This window comes from Anomalospiza imberbis, chromosome 18, assembly GCF_031753505.1.
Source record: "Anomalospiza imberbis isolate Cuckoo-Finch-1a 21T00152 chromosome 18, ASM3175350v1, whole genome shotgun sequence".
Classification (NCBI taxonomy): Eukaryota; Metazoa; Chordata; class Aves; order Passeriformes; family Viduidae; genus Anomalospiza; species Anomalospiza imberbis.
Window position 1 is genome coordinate 7,084,780 of NC_089698.1, and position 17,496 is coordinate 7,102,275.

The 17,496-nt window shown below is 44.3% G+C and overlaps 1 protein-coding gene across 4 annotated transcripts; it reads left to right on the forward strand.

Moving 5' to 3' along the window:
• The first annotated feature begins 480 nt into the window (after positions 1–480).
• On the forward strand, positions 481–16,015 carry ANKLE2 (ankyrin repeat and LEM domain containing 2). 4 transcript variants are annotated; one of them, XM_068208792.1, is made up of 13 exons: positions 481–614; positions 4,412–4,843; positions 5,794–5,985; positions 6,807–7,000; positions 7,828–8,016; positions 8,325–8,447; positions 8,796–8,862; positions 9,509–9,690; positions 11,052–11,158; positions 12,012–12,205; positions 12,810–13,491; positions 13,621–13,752; positions 14,517–16,015. In XM_068208792.1, exons 2-13 carry the CDS (start codon positions 4,423–4,425, stop codon positions 14,734–14,736), a joined length of 2,703 nt encoding a protein of 900 aa, XP_068064893.1. In that variant the 5' UTR covers positions 481–614; positions 4,412–4,422; the 3' UTR covers positions 14,737–16,015. The 4 variants fall into 4 exon arrangements, with proteins under 4 accessions (XP_068064893.1, XP_068064891.1, XP_068064890.1 ...); XM_068208790.1 differs by lacking the exon at positions 481–614 and adding an exon at positions 645–943 and having other exon boundaries at positions 5,794–5,934; XM_068208789.1 differs by lacking the exon at positions 481–614 and adding an exon at positions 646–943.
• Positions 16,016–17,496: the final 1,481 nt, after the last annotated feature.

Genomic DNA, 17,496 nt, shown 5'->3' on the forward strand with positions numbered 1-17,496 from the left:
CAATACTAAACAGTGTGAGTTAAAGTGACACTATCTTCTTTAAGGACAGCAACTTAAACCACCAAGTGACTGCACTGCACATAAGTACAGGTGCCTGTACCCCTAAGGTAGGAATGTTGCGCTTGCTGGGAGGGCTGGTTCACACCTGTGCAGGGAATTGTTTTCTTCTCGTGCACTACAGGCCTCCTGCTCTGTTTATCCATCTCTCATGGCTTATCCGAGACTGCTGCAGCATTTTCAGGTGAATACCCGGACGGAGCCTTTCTACAGCGGTCTCTGGAAGTGCCTGTGTGTTCCCGGTCCCCAGGGCTGGTGCAGTTCAAACCCTGCCCGCCTGGCCCGGCCTTGGGCAGCGCCCTCCGTCCCGCCCGCCCGGCAGCCGCGGCTGCTGCGCGGAGCTCCGCCGCGTGTTCGGCCGGAGCGGCGGCGCCGCGCTCGCCTCGCCTCCCCCGGCCCTTCCCCGCCGCCCGGGAGCGGCGGCCGAGCGGAGCCGCGGTCACAGTGCAGCCCAGGGAGGCGGCGGAGCCCCGTCAGCGACGGGCGGAGCCGCCGCCGCCGCGTCTGGTGGGGGGCGGGCGCGGGGCGGAGGAGGTGGAAGCCGCGAGGCCGCGGAGGTACCGTCCCTGAGGGCGTGCGGGCACGGCCGGCGTGCGGCGGGCGGGCCGCGGGCCGGGCATGGAGCGGTGGGTCGGGGCCGCCGGGGGCTGGGATTCGCTCTGGGGAGCCGGCTGGGGCCGATGGCCGTGCTGGGAGCTCCTGGCCGCCTGCGCCGTCATCGGCGCCGTGGGCTGGCTGCTGCGGCTGCGGGACAGGAGGCCGGGCGGCCGCCGGGCGGCGGCGGCGGCCGCCATCTCCTCCGCGACCCCCATGGCGTCCCCGGCTCCCCAGTCCGCCCCGGCGCCGCTCGCCGCGGGGAGCCAGCGCTGCAGCGGGAGCCGCCCAGGTGAGAGACTCGGGGGAGGCCGGGGGATGGTGCTGCCCCTCGCCCCGCGGCAGGGCCGGCTGCCGGCACCGGGCACCGCCCGGGGAGGCCGCGCGGCCCTGCCCGCCTCCCTGCGCGGCCCCAAGGCCCGCGGGCCCGGCCCCGCCGCCCCGGCCCCGCCGCCCCGTTCCCCTTCCCGCTTTGTCACGGCCGGGCCCCGCCGGCTCCACTCGGCCGCAGAGGAAGCTCCGCCCGCGCCGCCCCGGCCCCGCTGCCGCGGCCCCGCTGCTGCTCCCGCATCCCCTCCCGCCCCCTGCCCGCCCGCTCCGGGTCTAGACCTAGGTGTGCGTTTTTCCTCCCTGAAAAGTTGTCCCTTTTTCCGTCCCTTTTTTCTTTTCCCGTGGCTTATTTCAAGTTTGTTCAGCAGTTCCCTTTCAGCCACGTAATTCATAACTGGTCGCTCATTCGCCCACAGGCGGTACAGAGAAATCACCCCATCACGGAGCCACGGTTGCTCAGACATATGTAAATCCTATCAGCCGTGTACAGCCAAAGATAAGATGTGACTCTCCATTCCTGCCTCGGGAAAAGAAAAGAAAAAAATAGCCATAAAGAGTAGTTTTCTTACATTACTCATTTATTGAAGGATTTAAGGAGAGTAGTAGAGTAAAATAGTACTGCCATCCTTAGAAGTCAGTCGTTCATTCTGGCATGGGTCTAGTCTTAATTTTTTTTTGGAAGCAGATTCTGCTGTTTCATACTGACCTAGTGAGACAAGGGAAAATACAATTCTTGCCCATTCTTCCAGGTTTTGTTTGATTTGGGAGAACCCTAGAACATGTTGTTAAAGCAGTTATTCATATTTGCAAAGGTAACTCGCAAGGCCTTACGTGCTGAACTAGAAGACGTAACAGCCTCAGTGCTGGCTGATCGTTTGTACTTATATAATACATTTTACGGTTCAAATAATCTCATTTTTTACCTGCATGTAACAAACGGTCAAAGGGTTGTATCAAAACGAGCAGTTGCTGTTTCTCAGGTTTGCAAGTCACGCCTTTTGTTTTGGACAGATTAAAATAGGTAATGAAATGAAAAACCAATAATGCTTATCTAAGTTAGCTGAAATTTTATTGTCAGAACACATTCGGATTTTGTGAGAATTCTGTGTTGTCACTCCCAACAATGTTTTCCCTATTTCCACATCAAATGCCCTGTAGAAAACTCCTCATACTAACAAAAGATCTTAAACCTGATTCTTCACTGCTGGTCTGCTTTGCCATCTTTTCTCTTTGCCATCATTTTGATTCAGTTGTGCCAGAGTTGTAATAGACACACAAAATAAATAACTTTTTTTTTTTTTAACAGACAAAATTTTGAGCACTAAGTTTTAGGTACCAGGTTCTGTCAAAACATGAGAAAGCAGAGAAATCACTCCCTCACAGCATTTTTTTTTGCTTAACCACAGGGCAGGAAGGATTTTTGCACGTTCCTGTCTACTCTCCATACATGAATTATATGTTTATACAGGTCTGGTCTTCTGCAGAATGGTTGTGCTAGTTCTGAACCCTAAAAATAGGAGCATTTCTGAGCTAATTCTTTAAGGCATTATGTTGACTGCTCAGAGTGTTTTCATTAAGCTGTTTTTGCCATGAGCGTTCTCACCCCTGAGTTTTTATCTGCCTTGTGATTTTACAGTTATGCAGTCTCAAAAGGAAAATCCTTAGAATAGCAAGTTCAGATATTTTATTTGACCTTAGGGGCACATCCCTTGATTAAAACATACTGGTACAAAATTTTATTTAAAAAAATAAGAGAATTAAGAATTAAAAACAAGTAAGAGGATCTTTCATATCTGTTGTTGTAGTCTTGTGGGCAAGTCAGATAATTGAAACAGTGAGGTTGCTTGGAGGCTCAGGAATCACAGGGGAACTACAGTACTTTGGGGAAGTGGCTCAGCAGCATCAGCTGTGGCTCTGCTGCTGTTAGGGTTTTTTTACTTGGAAGTACTCTCTCTCATTTCCCATTGTTTCAGCGAGGTTCCATTAAATACTTGTGAAATGTTCAGGGGCTGAGGTTATGTTGTTCTCTAACCACAGACATTCAAAATAAGATGTTCATAAAAAAGAGACAGTTCTCAAAGGAAACGTCCCTCCAGGGGAGCAGCCCTCAAACTCACATGACTGTTGACTTGCAATAATTGAAGGACTATTGAAGTTTGGCATTAAGTACATTTTCATAGTATTTCCTTACACTAGGAATGTGTTTGTTCTAACTCATAACGCAGTGAAAATTAATGTGGTGCTGTATTGACTGCTTCTGAAAGCTACAAAAACTTATTTTGTGCATTTGGGTTTTTTAAATATATGAAAAGTCGTCTTAAGTGTCATTAACTGAGGATGAAACCTAAAATTGAAAATAACGTACTAATTTAGCCGTAGCAGTACAAGCCTCATGAAATGGCTCAGCAGTGGAGGAGGGGGCAGCGCAAGGCAGGAGTGAAGGCACGCAGAGGGAATGGCACAGCTGAATCATTCCTGTCTGGAGCTTCCCTTCCTGAGCAGTGTGTGCCAGGGGAGTCACAGCCTGTGTGCAGGTGCATGGCTGCAGTACCTGATGAAATAATGTGAAAGCTTCTTACATTTTTTGAGCTGCCCAAATCCTGTATTTTTCAGTTGTGTTTTTCAGAGCAAGGAATTTGTGTTGCCATCAGCTTGGTTTTAGTATCTTCTTGCTGACCAGTGTGGAGGCTGTCAGTGTGGATTACATGGAGGGACGTGAGCCTGGGGAATTTTATCATAGCAGAGAGAAGGATGTTCCTTTGGAAATGGAGAAATTCTCCCAGCTTCTGTTTTTTGTTGGAGAGGGAGATCTGAAAAGATCAGTTGTTTTTTGTCTTCTGGCTGTTTGTTCTCAAAACAGGCCTGGGAAACAGCATGCTGTGTACATATTTCCAGCCTTGCATCACAGCCAGGGAAAGCCTGCCCTGGTTGCTGAACTGTGCTTGTCCCCTAGACTTCTGTCAGCCAGAAAGTCCTAAGGAAATACTAGAAATACTTCTGTGCCTTTAGCTGGAGGTGCAGCCCCTTGTTCTGGGGCTGGCTGGTGCTCGTGTCCTTGTATTGCATTGCACAAATAGATAGTGCCTTCTTGTCAGGAATCAAATATTTCTCAGCCTGTCATAAATTTTAATGAATGAATGCTCTAGCTTGAATTTTCACTTCAGAAGAAATTGAAAAAAGACTACCAAGAACAAAATGTAAGCTGTAAATAATATTTTAAGTAATTGAGAGAGGAGAAAATAAACTTGCTATGGGTCTGGTAGGTTAAAAACATTGAGTTGAAAAATACTTTTTCTGCATTGCAAGGATCTCTTCAAAATCTCAAGAAATTGCTTAGAGGCATTTTTTTTCCTTTGCTTTAATACACCATTTAACTAGCAGAAGTTTTGGGGTTTTTTTCAGTTTTTCTCCTCTTTTGCCTTTCCTGTAGGTGGAATAACAATGGATACAATATTATCCCGATTAAAGAAGCTCAGCCACGATGAGCTTAGAGAAGAGATTGTGAGAGCAGGACTGAAATGTGGGCCCATTACTGCAACTACAAGGTTTATTTTTGAAAAAAAACTGGCTCAGGCACTGTTGGAGCAGCAAGGAGCATTGGAGGAGGAAGGGTCTGCTCTGTCAGAGGAGGCTGCTGGAAACGTCCCAGTGAATCACATCAGCCATGGAAGCGCTTCTGAGGAGGCAGACTTTGGGTACTGTGTGGGTCTGAACCCTCCAGAAGAAGATGCTGTGACACACATGAACTGTTCAGCTCCAGCCTGTGGTGCTGACTCACAGATCACTGCTCAGACACCGTCCAGAGATCCTCCACTATTCTATGGTGTTTGCCCAGTTTATGACGACATACTGGCAAGGAATGGTAAATACTCACTGCCCTTATTTCCAGTGATAGGCATTTTAGTTATGTCTGAGTAGAATTCTTTATGTAACAGGTGTTCTGAACACCACTGCTTTAGTACTGTAAGTATTGTTTGAAGTATTTCTTTGTTTCTATAAACAGTATTTATTCTGAGGCAAAGAGACAACAGTTCAAGACATCCCAGGTGTTTGCCATTACAGTTCCTACATATGAGGATCCTCTACTCTGTGTAGCTCAGATGAAGAAAATTATTTCTTATTGCTACTCTTGGAGCCATCCTGTGCTTTTAATCCCTCTCAAGAATAAAAAATAATCCTGTAAATAAACAATCATTAAGCTATTTATACTGTCATCAGTTGAAGCTTAAATGATCTCTTCTAAAAGTTTTCCCATCTTCCTTTCTGTTCCTGACAGGAGTAGAGTAGTGCACAGGATCATTTCCTCTGAGACAGTAGTGAGAATTCTTACTAAGAAAAGGTACATTAAGATACCCTTATTTGAACAATATAATTTAAAGGAGAAGAAGGAGGATTTGTTTATTATCTAAGATTCTCAGTGTAGATCTTAAAGTTGTGGATCAGTTACAAAGTTGGTCTTTCTGAACAAGGCAGCACCAAAAGTAATGCAGGGCGAATAAGCTCTGAGTTTGCTTTTCCATCTAGAAGTGAAATGCTTTGTTGAAGGTGGCCCATCCACTAAAAGGGTGTTGATTGATGGGAATGGCTGAGCCCTGTACAGGGATCACCTGACATTACCTGGAGTGTGTGGGAGGCTTCTACTCAGTATCCAAGAGACAAGATTTAAAAGGACTTTTGACCTTTATGTCATGTTTGGAAAAGAAACAATCTGAGACCAAAGCTGGAATGATAGTCTAAGAATTCTGTAATCTGTCTAGGAATTGAAATCTGAGATTATTGAAGCAATGTAACTTTGGTGGTTCTTTGTTGCAGAGAGAATACATGTTTATGAAGATAGGAAGGAAGCTCTCCAGGCTGTTAAGATGATTAAGGGTTCCCGTTTTAAAGCCTTTACAAACAGAGAGGATGCTGAGAAATTTGCTAAAGGAATCTGTGATTATTTCCCATCTCCAGGCAAGTCCTCTTTATGTTTGTCTCCAGTGAAAGTGGGATCATTTAACAGAGGTAAGTGGGGAACTTCTTCTTGGTACAGTAGATGCAGTAGAAAGCATTGATTTTTATTTTTGTTTTTTGTGAGAGAAGCAACAACTGTCTTACCAATATACTAATACAGAAAAAATTCAAAGGTGAAGTACTGGATAAATTGAAGTTTAAAAGAACTTTTATTTCAAGTGTAGAAATGTTTAAAATGTGGAAAATGTTTTAAAAGTAAAGTACCATTGCTACTCTTCTGTAGGTGAAATGTAGGTAATGGTCTGCATGGATACCTTGCTTAGTATTCCATGGTCATATTTGTTAGGATTTGATTTGATTCATGGACTTCAGGATTTTCAGGTTTAGTAAGACACTGATAAAATTGCACTGGATATTAAAACTGTACTCAATTCTTCAGTAAATTTGTAAGTTCAGAAATAAAATGGTAAGCACTGATCATATTTCACAGCGTTCCCAGTTGCTAGATTGAAGTGATTTAGGAGTTACAGAACTGCAGAAGCAATTTTAATAATCAGAAAATGGTTGTTTCTTGCTGAATTTTGTTTTTAAATTTGGATGGGAGCAGACTGGTAATTATAAAGTTTACCAGTCCCTGTTATAGTCTGAAACAGTTTTACAAGTTGATTACTCATTTTCCTCTCCCTCCCTATTACTAACTACTGGTATATTTAAATGTTGTCTTAATGAGTTCTGTTTCCTTACTCCTGTATATTAAAGGTGCCAAATTAATACATGGTTTAGATCAAAAGGATGCTTTTCATGGTCTGGGTGTGCAAATGATGATCACTGGAAAGAATGTATCTAGAAACGAGTGATTTGTGTTTTGATAGATGGTTTGTGCTCCCCTGAGAGTGACACTGTGAATAAGGAGAGAGCCAACAGCTACAAAAGTCCACGGACTCAAGATCTCACAGCCAAGCTTCGGAAAGCTGTGGAGAAAGGAGACACAGCAACGTTTTCAGAACTTATTTGGAGTAACCCTCGTTACCTGATTGGGTCAGGAGACAACCCAACGATTGTACAGGTAAAAAACCAGCAGCAGACCAAGAAAATCTGGGTTCTGGTTTAGTGATGTAGCTTTTGGGGCCTGAAAGCAGAAGTGGAAGGAATGATGTTTCCTGCTCCTCCTTCAAGACACCTTGTTCCACCCAGTGCAGGGTTTCTCTGTTCACTGACAGCAGCTGGGGCACTTCTCTGTAGGTCACCCCGAGAGCTCCCTTCGCTCCAGCAGAGCTAAAGGAGCCGAGTGTGCAGTTCTTCAGGGGAGGAATAGTTGTGTTCAGTAGTGCAAGAATAGGCTTGTCCTCTTACTCTTTGGTCTCCTCCAAGTAATTGCAATCTTTTTTAAAACAGACTACATTTAAGGACCAGGGTAGGGCGTAAGCTGTAATTAGGTGTTCGTACAGCATTGCTTATCTAAGCACCTGCATTAAATTCCAAACCCATGTATAAGGTGCCATTTAGCAAAATTGACAATCTTACTTCAACTTGTATCAGACCAGCTTTGTGAAGTTGTTGAAAATTTTTATGTAATATAGCAAAGCAGCTGAATTTTTTATATCTATACCCATTTTCCTGGTCCTTATCTAAACTGAACTTCCTACCTCCCTTTATTATGTAATATCTTAGTGTACCTTTTTTGCCACATTCTTTCCTTAAATAAAGGCACTAACTGAGTGTAAGAATAATTTCATTAATTATAATATGAGTGTAAAGATAAGTCTTTACAAAAATATCCATATAAAACTCAGTGTAGGAACCCATGTATTTTCACAGTTCAATCAGTTACATCTCTGGGTGTAAGAAAGCTGGTTAATTGAGGTTCATTCTAATACTGGTCTTTTTTTCCAGGAAGGGTGTAGGTACAATGTCATGCATGTTGCTGCCAAGGAGAATCAGCCTGCTATCTGCCAGTTATTGCTGGACACTCTGGAAAATCCAGAATTTATGCGGCTGATGTACCCAGATGATAACGATGTCATGTTGAAGAAACGCATCCAGTATATTGTCGACCTTTACCTGAACACTCCAGATAAAATGGTAAGATCTCAGGGGTTACCTGGTTTTTATTGTTGTTGTTGTTGTTGTTATTGTTATTATTGCTATTATAACTGGAAAGGGTTAAGGATGTGTAAGGGAGACTGAAAGAGAGCAGAAGAGGAGCTGTCCGTGGCTTCTGTGGGTTTTGGTAATCGTTACTCTGCACTATGGTGGGAAAAGATTGGTTAAGAGCTGAGACAGTTAGTCAGGACATGATTTTACTTTCCTCAGTCTCAAAATTAAATGTGTGGTATTGCCTTTATAATCTTTCTAAGTGCATGTGAATTTTTCCCTTTTTCCCATTGCAGTGGTTTGATACTCCATTGCATTTTGCTTGCAAGTTTGGGAATGTGGATGTGGTTAACGTGCTTACCTCACACCCAGCTATTGTAAAAAATCCAAGAAACAAATATGATCAAACTCCAGCAGAAGTAAGTCTCTCCATGTCCACAGCAAACCCAGAAATGTTATCTGATCAGCATTTTTCATATTCAGACATTACTGACTACCATAGATAGAAGACTTGTAGTAAGGTGCTAGTATCATGATTAAAGAGTAAATTCTGTATAACATTAAAAATATTTTATGCTAATTGTGTCCATGGAAAAGTTTTAGAATTTATGAAGTTGGATGTATTTTAGTGAATTTTACTATGAATTAAAAGTACTGGGTGAGATGGGTAGGGGCCAATAATGTGATTGTTCAGAAAGAGCACACATTGCAGTTGATTTGAAAAGGAGGTTATTATGCTGCCCTAACATGTAAAATTATATTAACAGGTAGTTTGTGAAAGAAGCAAGAACAAATCTGCCGAATTGAAAGAAAAGATAAGAGAGTACTTGAAAGGTCTGTATGCAGAATTTTTTGTACTATATCAGGCGTGTATTTTGGCTCTTGGCTGTCTTCTGTTTGCTTTCTGTAGCATTTCAGTTCATAAATGATGCTGCTGTACAGTGAAAACCAAAGGGAAGCTCTGAAATTGATCAGGGACAGAGAACTTTTTGTCTTTTAAATGACAGTCAGAACTCTTAATGTATGGATCACAAGGTTGCCCTCATGGCTCTGTAATGTAGGCAAGGCCCTGATTCAGTAAGCCTGGAGCAGAGTGTTTAATCTAAAAGAAACAAAAACCTTTTGCAGGGCAGGAGGTGTGTCTGTCATGCTGGGGAGTCCTGTCATTGTATAATTTCCTTGACACAGAGCTTTCTCTGTTTGGTCATGTGTGTGTTTAGGCAAAAAGAGGTTGTTATGTTAAAGACCCTGAGGGAAGGGCTTTATGGATTATTGCAGGTGTTTCTGTGTTTGAAAGAGAAGGGAAGCTACACTAAAAGGTGATCTGTAATCACTGAAGCAGTGAGTCTGAATTACAAGTAGTTTTATGAATGAAGTAAAGTCAGGTGGTTCAGTGTACAGGTGCATTGGTAGTCCAGGAAGAAGCAGCAGGCTGATGCAACGTAAACTGAATGAGAAAGCTTTGTATGATTTATTTTAGGTCACTATTATGTCCCACTCCTGAGGGCAGAAGACAATTCCTCAGCTCCGGTCATCGGGGCACCGTGGTCGCCTGACCAGACGGACGATGGCCCCCAGAGAGCTTGGCCTAAATACCCTGGCAGCCCCAAAGACCCAGTTCTGTCCATCAGGGCTTTTGCCGGCCCCATGAGCCCCTCAAAGGTAAGGAGAGAACTCCCTGTGACTCCAATGCCTATGCTTCTCCTTTTTATGAATAAAGAAGATCTCCACAGGGTTCCTTGTGTGGTGTAGCTTGCTCCTGGTACAGATCGTGGCTCTCTCTTTGCTGAGGAGATGGATCTTCCTCCATGGAGAAGCACAGAAACTTGTAAATATTTTTTTATTGCTGAAAACAGAAATGTGGTGTAAATAAGAAGAGCAGAAGTTCAGTCAAAAATGGTTTTCTTTTTCCCCTTGGAATCTATTCAAAGAGCACCTTTGGCAAACATTCAATTTCTTAAAGATAATTGATGTAACTTTCTAACCTGAAGCTATGAATCAGTTTTAAAAACCTTAAGTGTATCTTTATCTCATTTCTAGAAGTTGCCACTAGATGTTAACCTTTGCTTGTTGAATTAACATAAAGATATTTTTTTAGATGGAAAAACTGACAACCAGGTAGTAGGTGTTGGGATGGTTTTGGAAATGTATTGTCTGTATAGTGAAAAGCAAAATCTTCAGTTTTTGGAAGGAATACTTAGATATCTGTTACACATATTCCAAAATTGCAGGTGTTTATTTGACTCATTTATTTAATGTGAACATGCTGTAAATATGACAGCTTTAGAAACAGTGAATAAATACAGTGGAGGACTGATGGTTGCATTCTTTACGATTGAGGTCTACTAAGATGCTTAATGCTTTTTCTCCCAAATGTTCTTGATCAATTTTCTATTCAACTGACAGAAATGTAAATATCATTTATACTCCATAAAATATTATCTAGGGTGTAAACAGTTCATAGTTTTTATTGCTGACAGGTATTTTTAATGTCTGAATGTAATTCTTAGTCATCGTTGTGATCTTTGTCATATAAAATGAAGTGCAGGATTTATCAAAAAATTTCCCCTGGGGCATTCCAACTTCAAAATAGACAGCAAGAATTTATTCTAATAATTGTAGCAAGTCTGTGCATAAAAAGATATCCCCTTTGCATCCTAGAAAACAATGACCAGGAAGCATTTGGAATTAAATAGAATGACATGGCAAAATCACAAGACAGTTCTGTTTACTGCTGCACACACATTAAAACCAGGCAGATATGGTGTCTGTGCAGTTGATTTTCTGATGATTGTGCATCAAGGTCCTTCTCTTTCATGAGCAGTTAAGAGATCAGAGTAACCACCAGTAGTGAAAGGAGTAACTTCAGACCCAGTGTGAGATCCTTCACAGCTGGAGTTGAGCAGCTCTTGTAGACAGCAAACAGCTGAACATCTTCTAGACCTGTAGGTAGATGTGTAGCCAGCACTGAGTTAGTTCATACTGTGGGGGGTAGTTTTTGAATTTATTTCTGTTTTTTAAAGGCTGAAGAATTTCGCAGGCTGTGGAAGACTCCACCGCGAGAGAGAGCTGGCTTCTTTCACAATGTCAGGAAATCTGATCTGGAGAGAGGTGTTGAAAGAGTTGGAAGGTATCTACAAGACTGTCAATATGAAAACTTAATAATAGAGCATGCAAAAGCAAAAGACTGTGCTGAGAGTACAGTTACTAACTGCACAATATCTTGGGGCAAAAGCTACTGCAGAAATATTTAATGAAATATTTTGCAGTTGGATTTTTACTGTATTTTTGTGTAAATAAGATAGTTAAAATGTGAGACCTATCTTTCTTAGCTTTGGCAATAAAGATATTTTAGCTGTTATTGATGGTATGTGTGGAATGCTTTTCACAGATGTTTACTTGCCTCATTTGTCAGATGTAAAATTATGCATAGCCTGTTTGTTCTGTGAAAGTGAGGGATTGTTAAAAGGGAGCAGAATGAAAAGATCCTAATACAAATTTGCTGTTTTATAAAAGCTGTGTGTATGTGGTGTGTCCTTGCAGCTAAAATACCTTCTATCAGTAACATATGGGAAAAAATACTTTGTTAAAAGCTGACTGCATTTCATTCTATAAAATAATCCCTCACTTCCCATTCCCTCCCTCTCCCATTCCCAAATAGAAAAAGCTGGTGCATGCAGTATCAGTGGGGATTCTTCTCTGTCTGATGTCTAGATACAGTCGGCTTAAAGATAGCAATGTTTATGCTGCCAACTGTAAAAATAGTAGATGAAACGTGAAAAATGCTCTAGAACAAATGAGGTGATACTTTGATTGCTAAGGATGTGTCTGTGCTTTTGCAGACTGTTGATTGTGGTGGGATTGTGTTGCCTGGTTGCACGTATGTGCTCCTGTTTGTAGCTGTTAAAATGTGATCAGAAAAGTTGTTGTCATACTAATATTTATGTCTTCACAAATGATTCGTTTTATTTTATTTATTGCAGGGAGTTAGCTCATGAACTGGGGTTCCCGTGGGTTGAATACTGGGAATTTCTGGGCTGTTTTGTTGATCTGTCTTCCCAGGAGGGGCTGCAAAAATTAGAAGAGTACCTGAGTCATCGTGAAATGAGCGAAAAGGCTCAGCCAGAAACAGGGGAAAATGAAACCTGCAATAGATATAAAACTCCACATCCCTCTGGTAAGAAAAGAGCAAATGCTGCAAACAATGGATTGTACCTGGGGAGAAGAGGGACAGAAAAAGCTTGGTGCCCAGGGGAGGCAGTGTTCACCTGTTGTGGTTCCTATTATTCATCTGTTATCCAGAGAATCCATCAAAAAAGGAGCCAACAACACTGTGAATGTAGAAGTACAATGTTTATCTTCCATGTGAAGTAGTTTATTTGAGTGTAGCCCCCAAATGAAATCCCTGTAAGAAAACCTCTGTCTTCAGTATGTTTTCACTCAGAGCATTTGGGCATTCATCTTAAAATACAGAATTTTGTAATCCACAGATACGGAATAAATAATGTTTTAAAAGTAAAAGAATAATTCTTTACAACTGTAAGCATGAAAAGACACAAGAAGCAAAACCCAGGAAAGCTTTTATACCTTAGACCACCTCTTGCCATTTGTGCATTTTGCTTTTGTAGCTTAGTCATGTTAGTTCATGCTGTTACATATAGTCAGAGAGGTCTTCAGGAAATAGAATAAGGCATAAAGATGGTGCATTTTTTCCTAGCTTATGTACTTGATATTCTGTATAAAGTCTTCTTATGTGCTGCTCTTGTTAAAATTGTTTACAGGCAAAAGCAAAAAGTCCTGCAATTCCATTTCTGTTGGAGCATTTTTGGATGAGGATGATGATGATATGAGCTTAGAAGAAATCAAAAACAGACAAAATGCAGCACGAAATATCAGCCCCTCTCTGGTGTCCAAGGAGCCCAGCATTGATGCCATTGGAGATGCTGAGTGTGATATCCTGTCCATGGAGTGTGCAGGAAACATCATAGAGACCTCAGCTCACCCTCGGCACTACGAGAAGGGGGCCGCTGCCAGCAAAAATGGGTTTTGCAGTCCTGTGTCCAGTAAAAGGATCATCAGTGACAGAAAGCAGCTGCATGACGGGTCAGAATGCCTCATGTCACCCGTTTCCAATTTGATGTCAGAATTTGAAAGCCTGTCATTCCAAGAACAAGAGGCTGCAGGAGCATCTCATAAAATCACTGAAAAAACTGAGAATGAGGGAATTCTGGACAAGACCTGCTCTGCGGTGTCACTGGCAGGTTCTTCTGAGCCAAGTGTTACAGGAAAACATGGAGAGTCCAAGTTAAGGACAGACCACAGAATATCATTAGAAAAGCAGAGAGTGTCCAGAGAATCTGGAATTCAGACAAAGGAGCCACAGCAACGTCAAGAACTTTCTTCCCAGAAGTTTCTTTTGAAGACTTCACCCACAAATGACAATTTAAAGTTATTCCTTCTTGGGTAAGAATAACCCTTACTTGCACAGACAATCTCTTTGCTGATAGTTTATAAAACTGTTTTGAATTGGGGTGTTTCACTGCCTGAACAAATATATGGTTCTCTTTTCATCTAGTTCTGTTTCCATTCTAGGGAGCAGCCCTCGAAGCTGGATGGTGATGTCTTAGCAGCTATAGAAGGAGCAGAGATTGATCCCCAGAAATTCCCAATGATTTACAAATGGAAACACGCGGTGCAATCCTACTCCTCATCTGACAGGCAAAGGTATTGCTGCAAACTCACTCACATGAGCTGAAGTACATTTTCAGCAGGTCAGCTTGAATAGCAGAATTCCAGGCCTTGTTGCCCCCAAACCCATATTTTAAAATCAGCAGAATTTACTGTTTTCTGAAGTTAATCACCAAAGCCTTTTTTGACTGGTGTCTATTGGTAAGGAGTTTCCTTGTGCTGCAGTCATGTTCTTTACATTCTACTTACTGCTGTTCCAAGTAACTTGGGCACGTCTCCACAGACAAATCAGATGTGACTGCTTTCCACTTGGCCAGTTTCTCACTTAGCTAATGTGGTACTTGGATACTTCACTGGACCCAGTGGTAGTTGTGCTTTTGGTTTGTCATTCATCCCTGTTTTTGATGCAGTGCAGGAATGTTGTGTTTGTTGCCTTGTGGTACTTAGATTGTGCTGAGGGATGTTAAGGTGAATTTAATATCTTTAGGCATCTTTTTATTAGTGTTTTTTTTTTATCCTTTATTACCGCAGTCCAAAATAATTGTTCATGTGAAGGATGGTGTGTGTCATCATGGTCATTTTGAAAGAAATTATATCTTACTGGTTTGGGCAACACATCTATATAGAATATTTCGTGCTCTTCCTGTTCCTTCTCTTCTTCCAGACCTCTCTCTTACCAGACAGGATTTTTCTCAGCTGGTGCATTGGTTCTGAGCTCTAAAGTGATTCTGAGTTCAAGTGCTGCTCTCATTATTGTAGTTGCCTTTAAAATGTGTGCAATGACTTCTGGTTTCTTTCAGTTGGCCAAGTCCAGCGTTGAAGGCAAGATTCCAGTCCCAGTCCATCGCTGCTTGCCTTCCAAATGCCTCAGTGTATCCTAGTTCAGGAAGAAACAGTCCCATACCAGGAAGTCCGGGCAAACACGGCAGCGCTGCCTCCTTCCCCCCGGAGCCTGGGAGCCCTGGGCGCTACAGCCCCGCCTGCATCCTGCGCTATTTTGCAGAGCCTCCTGCCCACTAGAATGCAGCTCCTCATCCTGGGACTTCAGTTCTGTTCTCAATGTTAGAGTGGAGGAAAAACTACAATGTTACTAAGGCGACACGAGGTTTGTACTCGGCTATTTATTTTTCCTCAATTGAGGACAACTGTATGTTTAAACAATGGAATATATGTCTTAATGCCATATATGAGGTAGATTATTACTGGTGATAAGCAAGAAGTTTGTGACAGTGCAGTTGTCCGGTAGCTGAATTAACCCTTGTTGCCAGTACCACAGTGGGCTGAACTGTCCTTAGCAATGGTGGTAATCGCTGTCACTACTTACCCTCATTGTAATGAACACACAGCCCTCAACTGCCTTTCTTGACCTTGGATAGTCGAGGAAATGCATCATCAGCAAATAAAACATGGGAGAGGAGATTGATGTCAGGAGGTGAAACATTCTCCTGCTTGCAGGGGGAAAAGCCTAAAACATGCCTGGGAATGCAGGGACAACTTGGCAGTGCGGAGCAGGGATGTGAAACCCTGTACAGCAGCAGAGAGTGTTTCCAGCCAGCTGGGCTGGGCAGTTGAAACCCACACTCACCCTCACCTCTCTGTCCGCGTGTGTGTGCGCAGATCTGCACAGAGACCCTCGAGTCTCTGCTTGTTCTGAGGCTGTTACAGACGCCGAGATCTACCGAGTGCTTTAGAAACAGGGCGCTGTAGAAACTCTTGGGATTCCTTTAAGTGGTAGTGGGAAGATTTAAGGAAAAGAAAAGCTTAAAAATTAGCTGGTTATTTTTTCCCCAGAGAAGTTATTAACACTAGCAGATTTGAATAGTTGTTACACAAAAGCACATCAGCAATAATCTCAGCAAATTTACCAGCAAGATAATTTATCTTAATGGTCTGGTTTGTAATTTATTAGCATGGTAGCCAGTGGTGCAGGAGGTGGCTGTTTCCCAGCTGTAAAGAGAGAGGACTAAGGACAAAATACTTTCACGAAATCTGAGCTTTCACTGTGTCTCTAGTGTTGATGTGGTAATGAGTTTTTGTTACAGCAGTCAATAATTTTATTCTGCAGCCTTCTGTAAGAATGATTTGTTTTGACAGCATGATGCTGAGAGTAAGAAAGCTTTTCAAAACTCCAGAGAGTTTTCAATTTCAAGCCTAGTGCTTGTAATGTTGCATGAAAGGCTTCCAGAAACAGCTCTCTAGGTTAAAAAAAAAAAAGGAAAAAAAAGAAAAAAGACCTATCTACTGTTACAAGATAAATGTGATCAGAAAATGAAGTTCTGCAGGAGTGTGCTGGTGAGAAGGGATGGATCAGGATGGGCTGGTGCCACACAGTCAGTGAGAGCTTGGAGCCACCTGGCAGGGCTGGAAGAGAAGGGCACCAAGTTGAGCAACCACGGGTGGGAGGCAGGAGGGGCCGGCCCGGCCCCCCCAGGGCCCCACCCTCCCCCAGGATCCCACCCTCCCCCAGGGTCCCACCCTCCCCCAGGGTCCCACCCTCCCCCAGGATCCCACCCTCCCCCAGGGTCCCACCCTCCCCCAGGATCCCACCCTCCCCCAGGGCCCCACCCTCCCCCAGGATCCCACCCTCCCCCAGGGCCCCACCCTTCCCCAGATCCCCACCCTTCCCCAGGGTCCCACCCTTCCCCTGAGCCCCACCCTTCCCCAGGATCCCACCCTTCCCCAGGATCCCACCCTTCCCCAGGGTCCCACCCTTCCCCAGGATCCCACCCTTCCCCTGAGCCCCACCCTTCCCCAGGATCCCACCCTTCCCCAGGATCCCACCCTTCCCCAGGGTCCCACCCTTCCCCAGGATCCCACCCTTCCCCAGGATCCCACCCTTCCCCAGGGTCCCACCCTTCCCCAGGATCCCACCCTCCCCCAGGGCCCCACCCTTCCCCAGATCCCCACCCTCCCCCAGGGCCCCACCCTCCCCCAGGATCCCACCCTTCCCCAGATCCCCACCCTCCCCCAGGGTCCCACCCTCCCCCAGGGTCCCACCCTCCCCCAGAGCCCCACCCTTCCCCAGGGCCCCACCCTTCCCCAGGGTCCTACCCTTCCCCAGGGCCCCACCCTTCCCCAGGGCCCCACCTTCCCCTGAGCCCCACCCTTCCCCAGGGCCCCACCCTTCCCCCAGGATCCCCACCCTTCCCCAGGGTCCCACCCTCCCCCAGGGCCCTACCTTCTTCAGAGCCCCACCCTCCCCCAGGGTCCCACCTTCCCCCAGGGTCCCACCCTTCCCCAGGGCCCCACCCATTCCCCAGGGCCCCACCCATTCCCCAGGGTCCCACCCTTCCCCAGGGCCCCACCCATTCCCCAGGGCCCCACCCTTCCCCAGAGCCCCACCCTTCCCCAGGGCCCCACCCTCCGGGGCCATTCCAGAGCCGGGCTCCCGGGCTGCTCACACGGCAGTGACTGTTCGACACAAACTGTGCACCCTCACAGGTTCGTGATTGGTACAAACCTAAACACTGCACTTAATGCTTTTGCAAGCTCAGTAGTGCCTTTTGTAATATATATTTTTTAATTAAGTTTTTTGTTCTTTTGGAATTTTTAAAAAAAAAAGTGGCATCCACTTACTATGGGCAGATAAAATACAGTTTTCTCTGGGCTTTCTGAACAGGATGTCTTTTAATGTCTCTTAAGTTGGATTATTTGGTGCGATAGCTCTCCATAGGGGGGAGAGACTCCTCTTTTAGAAATTAATCTTTAAAAAAAAAAAAAAAAGGCATCATTTGCTCTTTTGTTAAAATTGAACCTAGTTCTATGGAGCTGGACATTAGG

Excerpts from the sequence above, each read along its gene's own strand:
- ANKLE2 (XM_068208789.1), top strand. The coding sequence starts at position 676 with ATGGAGCGGTGGGTCGGGGCCGCCGGGGGCTGGGATTCGCTCTGGGGA. Across the intron at positions 4,844-5,793 it reads CGACATACTGGCAAGGAATG|AGAGAATACATGTTTATGAA; the intron begins GTAAATACTCAC and ends TCTTTGTTGCAG. Across the intron at positions 7,001-7,827 it reads ACAACCCAACGATTGTACAG|GAAGGGTGTAGGTACAATGT; the intron begins GTAAAAAACCAG and ends CTTTTTTTCCAG.